General features: G+C 35.0%; 1 protein-coding gene across 1 annotated transcript; it reads left to right on the top strand.

The window, feature by feature from the left end:
- LOC113092575 (methylmalonyl-CoA mutase, mitochondrial-like) lies at window positions 1-13,401 on the top strand. The gene is made up of 8 exons (XM_026258200.1): window positions 1-55; window positions 1,587-1,712; window positions 4,433-4,542; window positions 4,864-4,893; window positions 10,275-10,393; window positions 11,488-11,636; window positions 12,872-12,981; window positions 13,375-13,401. Exons 1-8 carry the CDS (start codon window positions 1-3, stop codon window positions 13,399-13,401), a joined length of 726 nt encoding a protein of 241 aa, XP_026113985.1.
- The last annotated feature ends 1,256 nt before the right edge of the window (window positions 13,402-14,657 follow it).

Raw genomic sequence — 14,657 nt, 5'->3', positions numbered from 1 at the left:
ATGGTTGTTCATTGTTCTCCTGATGATGGACTCATGAACATTAACATCAGCCACTGTGAGAAAGGCCTTCAGTTGCTTGGAACTTACCCTGGGGTCCTTTGCAGACTCACAGACTAATAAACGCCTTGCTTTCGGAGGGATCTTTGTTGGTCGATCCCTCCTGGGGAGGGTAACAGTGGTTTTGAATTTCCTCCAATGGTACACAAACCATCTGACTGAGGACTTGTGGAGTCTAAACTTTTTAGAGATGGTTTTGTAACCTTCTCCAGCCTGATGAGCAATGAAAGCTCTTTTTCTGAATGAATACATTTTTTTTAATGATTTAAAATTAATTTAATATTAATAATACATTATAAATGTAATAATAATTTAGAATAACAATTGATGTATTTGGTTTTCTGCAGGTTTCATACACAGTACATTCACAGCTCCAGAACCACCTACAGAACTCTGCTCTAACTGTGGCCTGCTTTTTGTCACATTAAACACGCTGTGGTGCAATAAAGTATAATAGTGTTACATCCCATTTTTGACATTTTATCATATCATTTGTCTAAAATGCTTCTGTATTTTAAACAAATGATGTTCTGATTAAATCTACCTCATCTGCCCTGTGGCCCCCCTTACATTTCTACATAACGCTTGATTTTAGATCTATAATTAAACACTTGATATGTCTTAAAAGCACATAATGAAATGATTAATGACAACACACAGACAGTGGAAATTTTGGATGATACTAACTTTTGTTATGGCTGATATCTGATAAAGCCAATCTATACTGTTCCAATAATTCCAATAATACTATATAATCGATATAATTAATAATGTTAAATAATAAAAATAAATAATACATTTGGTGGATGGCTGATATTGCCAATATAGAGTAAAATTATTATTATACATGCTATAATTGTTATTCATACATGTTAAATATTACATAATACACATTAAATAATAATGATAATGAAATAATTGATACTTTTAATTATAATATGATAATGAAGTACAATATGAAGATGAAGTACATATGAAAAATTCAGATTTGTTATTGTTTTATTAATACAGTTTAATTGTTAAAATTGAATTTCGTTTCGTAATTGGTGAATTTTGCAACCTTAACATTGATAATTTTTCTGTTTATTACCCTGATGCTGCTTTAAAACAATCTGCATTGTATTCTGAATAAATGTGACTTGACTTAATAAATTGTATTTATAAAAAATATTAATAAATTGTATTAATACAAATTATTAATAAATTGTATTAATACAAATTATTAATAAATTGTATTAATACAAATTATTAATAAATTGTATTAATAAAAATTAAAAGTAAATTGTATAAATGTTGCATAAATTCAAATAATGTATTGCTTAATGCTAATTTATAAATTAATGCTATTTAATATTATTCTTATTCTTTATTGAATGATGGCCATATCAGTTATCTGTCATAAAATAAAAATAATTATTGGAATTATAAAAATAAGTAGTTGCTTAAAATAAGCCTTGATACTCCAATGCATTCTGATCTGTTTCTTAGTGGTTAGAAATATCTGTGATATATGTGTGTGTTTACCTGAGTTCTGTTCTCTTTGCGACTTGTTTATTTCATCACTGAGATTGAGGAAATGGTAGGAATGGCTCACGCTGTGGCAGAGGGAATTCCCAAACTGCACATCGAGGAATGTGCTGCTCGCAGACAAGCGCATTGATTAAGGTACCATAGCAAAACACTCATATACACATGACTGACATGATTACAGCCAAGGACATGTGACTAATGTCCCATTTAAATAAAAAGTGCTACTTCAGTATCCCCCATGACTAATGGAAGTGTTCTCAACTAATCACATGCATTAAAAGCACATGTATAAACTTACATGAGAGGGTTGCGTTTGCTTGAATAGGGATTTGACATACAAGTTGTGCTTATGCTTCAGTCTACTTGAATGGGAAAAGCCTTGGCCTAAAACTTTCATGACGTGCATTCTAGAGTAAATAAACAAATGCAGCCTCTGTCAAAAATACAATTGAAGAGGCAGATCTTTCCTAATACTGTCTCTGCTTGAACAAAGTACCATCCCTACAGTAAGCTAGGTTAGCAGTTACATGGAGTGACTGATGCATCTGATGATTGAATCTGAATGGAGGTACTCAAACTGTAAGGGTTCTGGGACTTACAGAGAGGTCGTTGAGGTGACTTCTCTTCTTTAGGTATAAATAAATAAGAAGCTGTTCTCGGGTGAGTGAAAGTTGAGGTAGATTTCACATAACAGTCCTCTCACCTGTTGTGAAGACATCAATCAATCAATCAGTCAAGCGAAACTGTGGCTTTTCTGAACCTGACCACATGTCCGCTGTACTTTGTTTGATAGAAGCACTGACCAGCAACCTTTGGAGATTTTGAATGTAGGGTGTGTTTTGGGGTGGCATCTGTTCATTCTGGAGTCTCGAATGTAATGTAACTTGTTATCAGTCTCGTCACTCTGATAGGCTCGGAAATTAGATTTCTGAAAATGCTTTGGAACACAATTGCCTGAAAAGAATTCAGCTTGTCAACCTGTCAAGTGAGGCACCAACATCAAAATACCAAATACCAAATAGCAGGGAAATGTAAAATTGAAAAGAAGTGATGGAAACTAAACTTAAAACACACACACACACACACACACACAAACACACACATATATACATATTAGTTCTGTCACTCGATTTAAAAAAAAATAATTAATTAATTGCATGTTTTGTTCTGAAATTAATCATGATTAATCACGATTAATATACTTAACATATATACATATAAACAACTTTGTATGCTTGTATTTTCTTGTATGCTTTAATATGAAATGATATAGGCTACAGAGTGCGCCTTCGGATTTATTTTTTGAAGAGCACGTTCTAGGAGTATAATGACTGACAGGAAGATTTGTTTTACTAACATAAATGACTGACTAAATGATTTAATTTAATTTTTTTAATATTAAATGATTAAATATATTAATTCATCACCACATCATGTAATTAATTTTAATTTTAATCGCTGACAATCCTTTATTGTACACATATGTGTGTATTACTCTGATCATCACACATTGTTCGGCATGTCAGCCAACCCCGCTGCTGCAGGGATAATAATGTTGATTGGTTTTAATTGATCATGATGTCTGTGTAGAGGGAGTCCCAGATCTCAGAGACTGACATGATGTTTGCAGAACTTCTGTGATGCATTCACTGAAACGCATCCCTCTTTAATGCTTTAAATGACTGATAAATACAGTTCCACTAGAGGGCAGTCTTTATCATGCACCTTCATTCAACAATCATCATGCCAAATGCTTGAATGTTAAAACTGAAACATAAGATTTTCATTTTTCGCATGCATGCATATATTTCCAATCCTGAGGCCTGAAGTCTGATGTCTCTAATCGAGTAATGGTTTGAAAGTGGCTCGTTTTCCAAGGAATTAGGCATAATTTAAATGTCCAGATGCCGCACAGCTGGATATTTCAGCGGCCGTTGTGCAAGTGATATTCCTTCACGGTGAACCACCTCACAGTTATCACTCAAGACTTCAGAAACCACTCTTATGTGTCTTTATGAAGCTTAGGGGGACAGAAAGTCCAACATTAATAGGCCACAATAAAAATAGTCCACATTAATAAAGTGATGAATGCATTAGCTACACTTGCTACGAACTGCACATTCATCTTATAAGAGCCTAGTATCGCACTGCACTCAGGAAGTGAATGAATAATTAAAAAGAAGTGTGGTTCAAAGCCTGAGACTTCTATTTTGCATTTGTTTTCTAGCTTATTACTTTATATAATCAGCCATAACAATTTGAGTTCAAACTTGAATGGAAAACGACAACATTTTCCCTTTGCTTTAATGACAACAGCACTTGAACAAACCTTCCTGAAATATTTCTAATTCATCTCATGCCATCAGTTCTTGGTTTTACATTTTTAGAATCCTTAAACTATATTAACAGGTTTAAAATAGATTTCAAATCCAAGATCTCTAAACTCACAGTTAATTTTCCAGCATTTCTCTTTGACCTTTAAAGTGTTTCTCTCAGGCTGTGGTAATCGGTGAATGTCACATTCTCTCTGAAGTTGCCCAGAAGATACGATGAACATTGTTTTTTCGAACAGAAACTCACCCACTTCACAGCAGATGTTTAACGTTCATGAATAACATATTTAATACTTGATCTAGTTGTCGAGGCAGCATTTCTCATTTCAACATCTAATTTAACGTGACATACTAAAATAGGTAAAACTGAAATAAAAATGTAAAGGAGCCCATTAAAGCTCTGTCCGACCTGGACCTACATGGTCATGAACCAAGATCTACAAATCTGAGATGGTTTATTTCAGCTCCAGGTTTCTAGCACTGCCCTTCATTATTTAGACTTTTCTGCTGATGTCTCACTGTAGGCTCCGAGGTCATCATGGGGGTCAACAAGTACCGCCTGGAGAAGGAAGAAACTGTCGACATGCTCGCTATCGACAGACTGAAAAGCTGCACAAGGTTAGTTCCGTCCGACGATGATTCACTGCACGGATTTTGATGTCAAGCTCCTTCATCCGTGTTGATGCGATCTGAGATAGTCACATATAATCCCTTCTCAGTAGAGCTCTCTGTGAAGTTACCTAATCACAAACATGGGCTTTAATTCAGTCGAGAACTTCAAGTGCTCCATAGAAATTGGCATTGTTTTTGATTTTGTTCAGAGAAACTGTCATCATTGGATTCATCATTGCAATACAGATTTATGAACATTAAAGAAAAACACATCCCTTTTACTCAGAACTTTATAGAATTGTATTCAGTGATGTAGGAATAATGGAAGAAGAGAGAACATGAGAAGATGAATCTTTATAAAGTAATTACCATTTCTCTACCTAGCTAAATTGGCTCCAGATGAAAAAGACCAATGTTATTTCATGCAGACAAGAACAATCAACACCGTGTCTGTTTGCTGATTTAAAGGACAGGAGGAGGATTTTGAGCCAAATTTATTGGATATGAAAGTGACTTTTTATATATACTGAATATAGTTTTTTTATTATCCATTTAGCAGAAGCAATTTATAGATCTAAAAATAATTGTATAATTGTGTATAGTATGCACAAAAGTCATTTTTCATCTAGTTTCAGCTAGTTGTTTGGGGTATGATTTTTTTATGATATAATTTTTTATTAATACTTTTATTCAGCAAGGATAAATTTCAATTGCGATAGAAAATAAATTTTTGGATAAAAGAGGTAACAAAATATTTTAATACAAAATATTTCAAATCAGCATATGAGAATGATTTCTGAAAGATCATGTGACAATTCAGCATTGCATCCGAGGAATGAACTTTTTTTTTTTAATGAGTTCAAATAGAAAACAGCTATTCTAAATTATAATCATTATTACAATATTTTCTTTATTTTTGATAAAAATAAATGCAGCCTTGGTGAGGATTAAAGACTTTTCAAAAACAAAATTGACGAAAAAGGGTTTAAGCATGAATACAATATTGCTTTAAATTGTTGGTGTTTTTACAAAGTAATAATAATAACACATGTAAAAAATGTTCTATTCCATGTAATTGAATTTTTTATTTTGTTTTTTTTTAGCAAAAAAATAAATATCAGGCATTTTCCCCTGATTTACAGAAGACAATGTAACAATCAGGCATATTTGCAACAAAAATCAGTTTATGAAATTAAAAAACTAATTACATTCAGTTGTTATTTTATTGTTCTTTTTTTTATTTGCCACGATCCTAGGTTTTGCCCATTTGTCAGTAAGAATGTTTTACTCATTTAAAACCCAGTAAAAGTCTGAATAAGCATGTTGTTTGAATTTTTACATAACTATAAGTGTTACACTGAATGAAAATGGAACATTAATTCAACCAAATTTTGACTTTGGTCTTCTAAAACTTATTTGAAGCCTTAAATGTTGACATTTAACTTGCATTTAATGTGCTTTTTATGGACTTAAAATCACTTTCGTAAATGTCTTTTGATGTGGACATCTTAACGTCTTTGATCCATACGCAGTAAATTTCTGTTTGTCCTTTTTGTGTGAGCCATGTAAAAATCATTTCTTTTTTGCATACAACAAGCAACACAGCAACTCCGATCAGCTGAGAAATATTAAAAGACAGTTTTGTTAATATAGTGGATGCACTGAAATGCATTTCATTTGGTCATCAGTTGATCTCCTCATCAAATCAAATGGAATGCTTTGATGTTGGATTGCATTGATCTTGACCCTCAAAGGATTATTCAGTATACCTCATGAGCTTTCAGTAATGAACACGTACAGTACAGCGTAGAGTCGACTGGCCATTGCAAAATAAATTCTGACAGGATGATGCGGGATACAGTGTTGTCACATGACCTCATTGCACTGTACATATAGTGAGCACACTCTATACTGAAGCAGTAGGAAGGGTATTGTAGTAGCTTGCTATTCCAAACATTGACTGAATCAGTTTATTCAGAATTTCACATTTACAGAAAATAGTTTTGTATAGACATTGTAAAATTGTAAAATAAGGCAGATGTTTGTGCTGCATGTTTTATGTGTGGACCATAGAGCAGTTTGAAGTGATAAGCACATGTTCAAATCATGTATTTTATCCACTTCATGGGCTTTTAGACATTTCTCTGCGTGAAAACTTATTGACTTATAAAGTCATTTTAAGTGTTGTCACATTAAGAAATAAATTTCAGTTTGATGTTAAAATCAGTTTGACAGCACGTGGAAAGGGAATTTCCATACAGTAACCGTCCGTATATTGATGTTGAAAATGTATGATGTAAAATCTGAAGTGCCAGCCACCCAGTTTCTTTCAGATCAAAGATTTGAAGGTTGTGTGTTTGATCTGGAATCATTTGGTATCTGTTCACGCTTCATCTCTTCACGGTTACCCAAAACATCTTTAGTTCATGAAGTGTAAGTATCTGTGGAGTGATGTTGGGTACCTTGGAAAATCCTTTAGACTCTCTCATGTTGTAAAAAAGAATAGTAAATATCTTTAAAGTTTAAATTATTTCCTAAATTAAATATTTTTTTTTTTACATTTAACAATATTTCCCTCCCCCATTGCACTGCCAAAACAGATTGTAATATAATCATTATCTGTGTTTCTGGCCACAGATTTTTATTTTTTTTTACAATTGGTTGGCCACAACAATGTCCTTGTGTTTTTGTCATGCCCTGAGTCACGGCACACTGGTGTCCTTGGCTTTGATTCTAATGTCACTTAACAATTTCTCTACATTGTCCAGCTGATCGGACAGAGAGGGCAGAGAGGTCAGATAAATGTTACTGCCTGAAAAGAATTATCATCCTTCTGAATGAATCAAAACCCACTAACATGACTTTACCAACATGCATGGGTGGATCTAGAAAAATATTGGTGGGGTGGCGAGAAGGGGGCAGGAATTTTTGAGGGGTGGAAACATATGGCAGACGTATATTTACTGAATTTAGTCACAGTTATCACAGTTTGATGATAAATTGGGTGAATACTGGTAAAGTGGGACAATGGGTAAAGTGGGACAGTTAAGCTTAAGAATCTATATCTTTACATGGATATGTTTCTTTTACTAAAAATCAACACTGAGCTCATCAGTAGCAAGTATGTGATAAAAATGTTAAAAAAATTCTGTGGCTATGACATCACTTCCGGGGTGTGGCACATCATATTTAACAACCTTGTAGTGAACTGTGACGGTAAGTAAAATGACATAGCATTCTGGGGTAAATAATGTTAAGGTTATAAAAATAAAACAATTCATGGATCATTTGTAATTGTTACATATTTTGTTATAGGATGTAATGGTGAATCAGTATTTTTAAAAATCACATTCATATTAATCTTCTTGGGGGGTTTTTTATGCGATTTTGACACTGTCCTAGTTTGCAAATAGCATATTGTTAAATTGGGACAGGGTATTACTGGCAAACTGGGACAGCCATTCAAGCCATTCTAATGGAGGAATAGAGTTACCTTTTTATATGTCCCTCATACATTTAGTTAGTTAGCTAGTTATTTCAACAAAGACTGACTTAAACTACGCCAGCTATCACGCATTCACCGTGAGAAACACGCAATTAACACTTTTCACACGCTCTCACGCCACACATCCATTTTCTCACGCACAGAAAAATTGAGAAGCAAAGAGGACACGGAGACCGACAGACTATACAGAGTGGGTTACTTAAGATAGAAAACAAATCTCAGCTCTCTCTGTTAATGAAGGTTATTCTTTTTTTTTTTTGTATGAAATAAATTTAACCCAAAATAAAATTTTGTGGGTTGGCGAGGGAGGGGGTGGGTTGAATTTGCTGTATCTGCACCCCTTCTTAAAAAAAGTGATGTTTATATTATTGTTTTTGTTGTTTATATTGTTGTTTATATTGTTATTGTGTATTTAATTTATAAGGCCTACACTTGAATAACAACTGAATGTGTTTTAAGTGTCCTAGTATTCCAATAAAGGTGTCCCAGTTTGACAGTAGCGCCTTGAAAAATGTGGTTTGGGGTCATTGTGTGTTTGAGGAAGAGTCATCCATCCTGTGTTTAATGTTTCTTTCTTTTTTATTGTCTATACAGTATAGTACAGCTCCTAAGATATTTAGAATAGTATCATATGAGTGGCTAAGACATTTGGATCATAATAAAAAAGTATGCAGAATATAAATTATCAGAAAGTGTCCCACTTTACCAGTAATTACCCTATATGTGCACACTACAAAAGGATAATAAAATATCTGAATATAGAGTTCATTTGAGAATCATTTGAGTCAGTTCGGGAGTTCGTAGCGGGATCAAGAATCATTTGAGTCAGTTCGGGAGTTCAAAGCGGATTCGCGAATCATTTGAGTCAGTTTGGGAATTGCAAATCATTTGAATCAGTTCGGGAGTTCGTAGTGGGATCGCGAATCATTTGAGTCAGTTATGGGGATCGCGAATCATTTGAGTCAGTTTGAGAGTTCGGAGCGGGATCACGAGTCATTTGTATCAATTAAATAGTTCGTAGCGGGATCACACATCATTTGAGTCAGTTTGGGAGTACCGAGCGGGATGGCGAATCATTTGAGTCAGTTATGGGGATCGCGAATCATTTGAGTCAGTTTGGGAGTTCGGAGCGGGATGGCGAATCATTTGAGTCAGTTATGGGGATCGCGAATCATTTGAGTCAGTTTGGGAGTTCGGAGCGGGATCGCGAATCATTTGAATCAGTCCGAGAGTTCGGAGCGGCTTCGCGGATCATTTGAATCAATTCGAGAGTACAGAGCGGGTTCGCGAATCATTTGAGTTAGTTTGGAAGTTCGGAGCGGGATCGCGAATCATTTGAATCAGTTCGGGAGTTCGTAGCGGGTTCGCGAATCATTTGAGTCAGTTCGGGAGTTCAAAGCGGGTTCGCGAATCATTTGAGTCAGTTTGGGGATCGCAAATCATTTGAATCAGTTCGTGAGTTCGGAGCGGGATCACGAATCATGAAAGATTCGCGCTTGTAAATCTTCAATAACCTTTAATTGGTTGCTGCCAACTGGGGTGGCAGCAGGGGTGGCAAGGCTTTCTTTTAGGGTGGCATTTGCCACGGTAGATCCGCCTTTAATGTATACTAACTAATGTTAGAAGTAGCTCTTAGGGAATATTAAATATATCGTATTACCTTTTTTTAGTCTGCAAAGGAATCAGTGTTATAAGAAGGGGGTTTTAAGATTATATATGTGACCCTGGATCCAAAAACCCGTCTTAAGTCAATGGGGTTTGTAGCTAGAGCCAAAAATACATTGTATGGGTCAAAATTATTGATTTTTCTTTTATATTAAGCAAAGATCATGTTCCATGAAGATATTTTTGAATTGTTATTTTTATTTTAGTTTAAGTTTTAGGAATTTTGGTTGTAGTTTAATTTTCGTCTATGTTTTGTAAGTTGACATTTTTTATGTAATAAAGACTATGCAGATGATCGGCTGATCCTGTGAATTGCTTACATTTTTTGCACTTTATTAGCACAAGCTAGAGGATAAGAAGAATCATAGTTCCTCCGTGTTCCGTCTTCACAAATAGCAAGTGAAGCAGTCCACTTAGTCTCATCTGCACTATATGCTGTGTTTTCTGAGATGGTTTTCCCCCACAGTGTACATATATTTTCTTACGTCTCCATCCACATGATTATTTATACACTGAGCTGATTCCAGGCTTTCGTATGTTTGTTTGGCTCATCCAGGGTGTTTGCATTGCAGGTCAGAGAGAGCAGGGATGCAGAGGCGGCGAACAGGTGTTTGGCTGCGATTGAACAGTGTGCACGTAGCAGAGATGGAAACCTGCTGGAGCTCGCCGTGGAGGCTGTGAGAGCCCGTGGGTCTGGCTTCATCAAGTCCTGATGAAGCCAAAAATCAAACACATTTACAAAAGCTTTATTTGAAACCTGAACCTTAAATAATGTTACTATAGCGTAAAGTATTGGTGTGTAACCTGTCTAGCATCATGGCTTGTTGAGGAAATGAACAGTGAGATTACTTTTCTAAGTGAAAACTTCTTAGCATCCACCCAAAACCCCCTAGCAACCATATAGCAAAATCCTGGAAATCACCAACAACTTTTGACTCTTGTGTGTGATTTTTACACAAGCAAGCAGCGCTCTCACTTTGTTCAGTAAATCTTTTTTTTTGTTTTTTTTTTGTTTGATGATGCAAAAATTAATGTAATCTTTGTTATAACAGATTCTTATAATGAATAATAAATTATTAATTAAATCCATCAGTACACATGCTATACGGTCTGTTATATTAATGGAAGACTTTTACTGCCATGGAAAAAAGGTAAATTACAACTTTATCTCACTTTTCAGAGTTTTTTCTCACAAGAGACACAAACTCAGAATTACCTTTTTCATTTTTTTATTCCATGGTGAAAAAAATTTAACAGAATTGTGAGAAGTAAACTTAGAATTGTGAGAAAAACAGCCTCAGTACTGAGTTTTATCCCACAATTCTGCTTTTATTTCATAGAATTGTGAGAAACAACATCCGAATTGTGAGAGAAAAAGTTGCAATTACCTTTTTAATAATTATTTTATTCCGTGTTGGAAATGGGCTTCCATAGTTGTCATCATGCATTGCAAACCCATGGGCTTTCAGTACAGAAGATCCTGTCAAGACATTTTTTCACTTTGATTTGCCCAAGTTATAAACACTGCTGCTGTTGGAAGTCCGGCTAGAGGAGCTGGAGTTAGTGCCGTGTGTCTGTGTTTTGAAAGCTTGATACAAAGCTGGTGTTTCTCAGCGGCAGATTGGAGGATCACACGCTTTGAACATATGGAATGTGACTTCTGACTCTTTACTGGACTGCAAACACAAATTCAATCATACAACAATCCAAACAACAATGCAGGAATTGTGTTGTGTGATATAATGTGATTATAAGTGGATTAAAGGATTCTGTTGGATTCTGTAGGTGCTCGGTGGGAGAGATCACAGATGCCATGAAATCTGTTTTCAGGGAGCACAAGGCCAGCACGAGCATGGTGAGCGGAGCGTACCGCAGTGAATTCAGCAAGCGTGAGGAGATTACACCATCGCATAAGCACAACCTGATTTTACCAAGTGAGACATGTTCCTGGGACAACATCGTTGTTGACCCTGGAACAAAATTGTGATTAACCAATCAGATTTGAAGAACCAGTTTATAGATTTTGGGAAGTTTACGCTTAAAATCAGTGTTTGGTGCTTGTACATCAGTGTCATTCATCTATCATTTCCTCTGATTTTAGGGATTACTCACGGTTAAGGTTAGGTTTAGGTGTAGGGATATGGTTAAGAATATATTTTTGGAGTAAAATGTTGATCCAGGGTCAACAAAATATGTTGACCTAGGAACACATCGGCTTTTTCAGGTATGATTGTGATGGTGCATATGTACTTTGTCTGCATTTCTCAAGTTTGGTTAAAAATATATTTTTTCTTCTCTGGAAGTCATCCATGTGTTAAAGATGCTCAAGAAATCAGCTCATGGGAACTCAGCTTTTCTCAATTGTATTTATCACACACATTTTAGCATCAAATGTTCCTTAAAGAGCAGAGTTTATCATCAATTAAGAAATCCTTTCTGAGCCATAGAGATCAAAACATTGAATCCATGACTGAGCAGATCAAATGCATACCTCAGAGTTAAGCTCTTGCTTCTCCACAGTTTTCAAAATAAGATTAATCCGGTTCTCTCGTTTGTGCTCCATGAATGCTGAACAAAACTGCTTCCAGTTCAGATTATCTGGTATGAATTAAAAAAAAGTGTCTCTCAGACCCAAAACATGATGTGATGGTTAATATACGCTACTATTTAAAATGTTGGAAAGGTGAACATTTTTTAAATAGATTTTTTTTTGTGTGTTTTAAAGAAGTCTCTTATCCTAACAAAGGCTGCATACAGTAAAAATAGTAATATTGTGAAAAATGATTCCAATTTAAAATAACTTTTCTGTTTGAAAATATTAACAAAAATATAGTTTATTATAATGGCAAAGCTGAATTTTCAGCATCATTACTCCAGTGTCACATGATCCTTCAGAAATCATTCTTATACGCTGTTTTACACTGTCACTTTGCATCTTAGCTGAATAGAAATATTATGATAATGGTAAAAAAAATAGAATTTTAAAAATGTTTCTAAATGTAAAAGAGTCCATACCACAACTATAATGATAACAGGACAGAGGAACAGTATCATAGGAATCACCCATGCTTATCATTTCCCTTGGATTTTGTCTGTTTCCATGACGACAGACCCCGCTGGAGGTCGCCCAGCAGGCTGTAGATGCAGATGTGCATTGTGTTGGCATTAGCACACCAGGCAGCTGGACACAAGACCCTCGTGCCTGAACTCATCAAAGAGCTGTGTAACCTCAGCCTGCCTGATATCACGGTGATCTGCGGATGGGTCATACCGCCACAGGTAACACCTGCCCCCTGATAGACACCTGGACATATGAGCAGAGGCACATGAATTAATTCAATGAGTTGAATTACTACCTTACAACTTATCTACACAGTCAGAAGGCAGAAAATCACTCGTGTCAAATCGGTCAAAAACTTTAAATCCAGTTTTTCAGTTAGTAGATTGTGTAGATAATTTACCTTAATGGATAGTTCACCCAAAAATCCTAATTCAGAGTTCTTTGCTTGGGATTAAAAAAGAGGTTTTATATATATGCAAGCAGCGATTTACTGTTTCTGAACACCCTAATGCTGTCCACACTGCTGAGAGCGGCGTTTAGATGAATATGTAAATATGTGTTTACAACTTCCATTTCTACTATAAAGCAGCTCTCTTTGTGTGTTAATGTAGTTTGCAGGTGTTTACCAGCCGGAGTGAACTTTTCTGGAAAGTTTGCTTTGGCAATGGCAAGCTGTTTCAAACTCCCGAAACAAAATCCACATTTACATTTTGGACTGATTTTGTTCGAAATGACATCACGACAATTAATTCTTCTATTTCACTTGATGTTTATCTGGGCCTTTATACATCTAGACATTAGATAGCCATGATGTTATCTTTGTTTTTACATGGACAATATTTTTTTTAAGCAGTCTGTTCAGAATCTGATCATTCTGGCTTGACAGTGATGTAGATTAGACCCGATTGAACTCGAACAATATTAATCAGATTACAATGTGTAAGGAAAAGATAAGAAACACCTATTTTAGAAGCAGGAATGTCAAGGTTTTTTCTTCTATTATTTGTTAAATCTTTGAATCTCAATTCAAAAGGTCAGATTACCTTATTGTTTTGATTAATAAAGCAGTAAGACATTCAAGGCCACATATTCCATTGATTTTAGCATGATTAAAACTACACAATTACACAATTCTTATTCTACCTTAGTGAAATAAGAGATAATACCGGTCAAATATTACTCCATTACAAGTGAAAGTTGTAAAGGTAAAAGTATGGCAGTACACACTTTTAAAAGTACCTTTTTAATGTTAATGCACTGTTTTATTATTGTTTTATTATTGTTGTATGCAAAACCTGCAATAACTTTACACCTACTGACACAGATCTGGCAGTGTGTGCACACATCCACGTGTAGCCATTCATCCACATTTGAACTGAGTGGATAGTGTAATGGATGTAAATACATTACACTATCTGATAGGCTGTCTAAAAAATAAAAAAAAATAAAAAAATAAACAAATCACATTTTAGAGAAAAAAATTCAAAATACCCACTGAATTTTAAAGCTGCTACATAGCAACGACTTTCTACTTCGAGGAGTACTTAAGTACAGTAATTAAGTAAATTTACTTCGTTACTGTTCATTTCTGCTGCAGAGTAACATGACGATCCAGAGTCGATTAAATAAGCAGTCTGACCTTTGCCATATTTATATTGAATTCTATTCATGTGAGCTCACTGATGATTAGCAGGTGGATGTATAGTATTTTGACTATTTTATTGTAGCAACAAGATCTTTTAATGGTCATTTAATACTTGTTTTCGACAGCTTTTGGTATTCTGCAGTTGTTTATTGAGTTCTATACTCATTATTGCACAGTATATAAGAGATTATTATAGCTCTGAGTGCAGCGATAGCAACAAGAAGTTCAAGGATTTGATTCCTGCAGAAT

This window comes from Carassius auratus, unplaced genomic scaffold, assembly GCF_003368295.1.
Source record: "Carassius auratus strain Wakin unplaced genomic scaffold, ASM336829v1 scaf_tig00214657, whole genome shotgun sequence".
Lineage (NCBI taxonomy): Eukaryota > Metazoa > Chordata > Actinopteri > Cypriniformes > Cyprinidae > Carassius > Carassius auratus.
Note: the sequence above shows the minus strand (reverse complement) of the source record. Positions and strands in the feature narration are given on the sequence as shown.

What these genes read in the sequence shown, in the direction of transcription:
- LOC113092575 (XM_026258200.1), top strand. Translation starts at nt 1, where the DNA reads ATGGTTGTTCATTGTTCTCCTGATGATGGACTCATGAACATTAACATC. An exon ending in TGCTGCTCGCAGACAAGCGC is followed by an intron (nt 1,713 to 4,432) that starts ATTGATTAAGGT and finishes TTTTCTGCTGAT; the next exon opens with GTCTCACTGTAGGCTCCGAG. An exon ending in GAGGCTGTGAGAGCCCGTGG is followed by an intron (nt 10,394 to 11,487) that starts GTCTGGCTTCAT and finishes TGGATTCTGTAG; the next exon opens with GTGCTCGGTGGGAGAGATCA.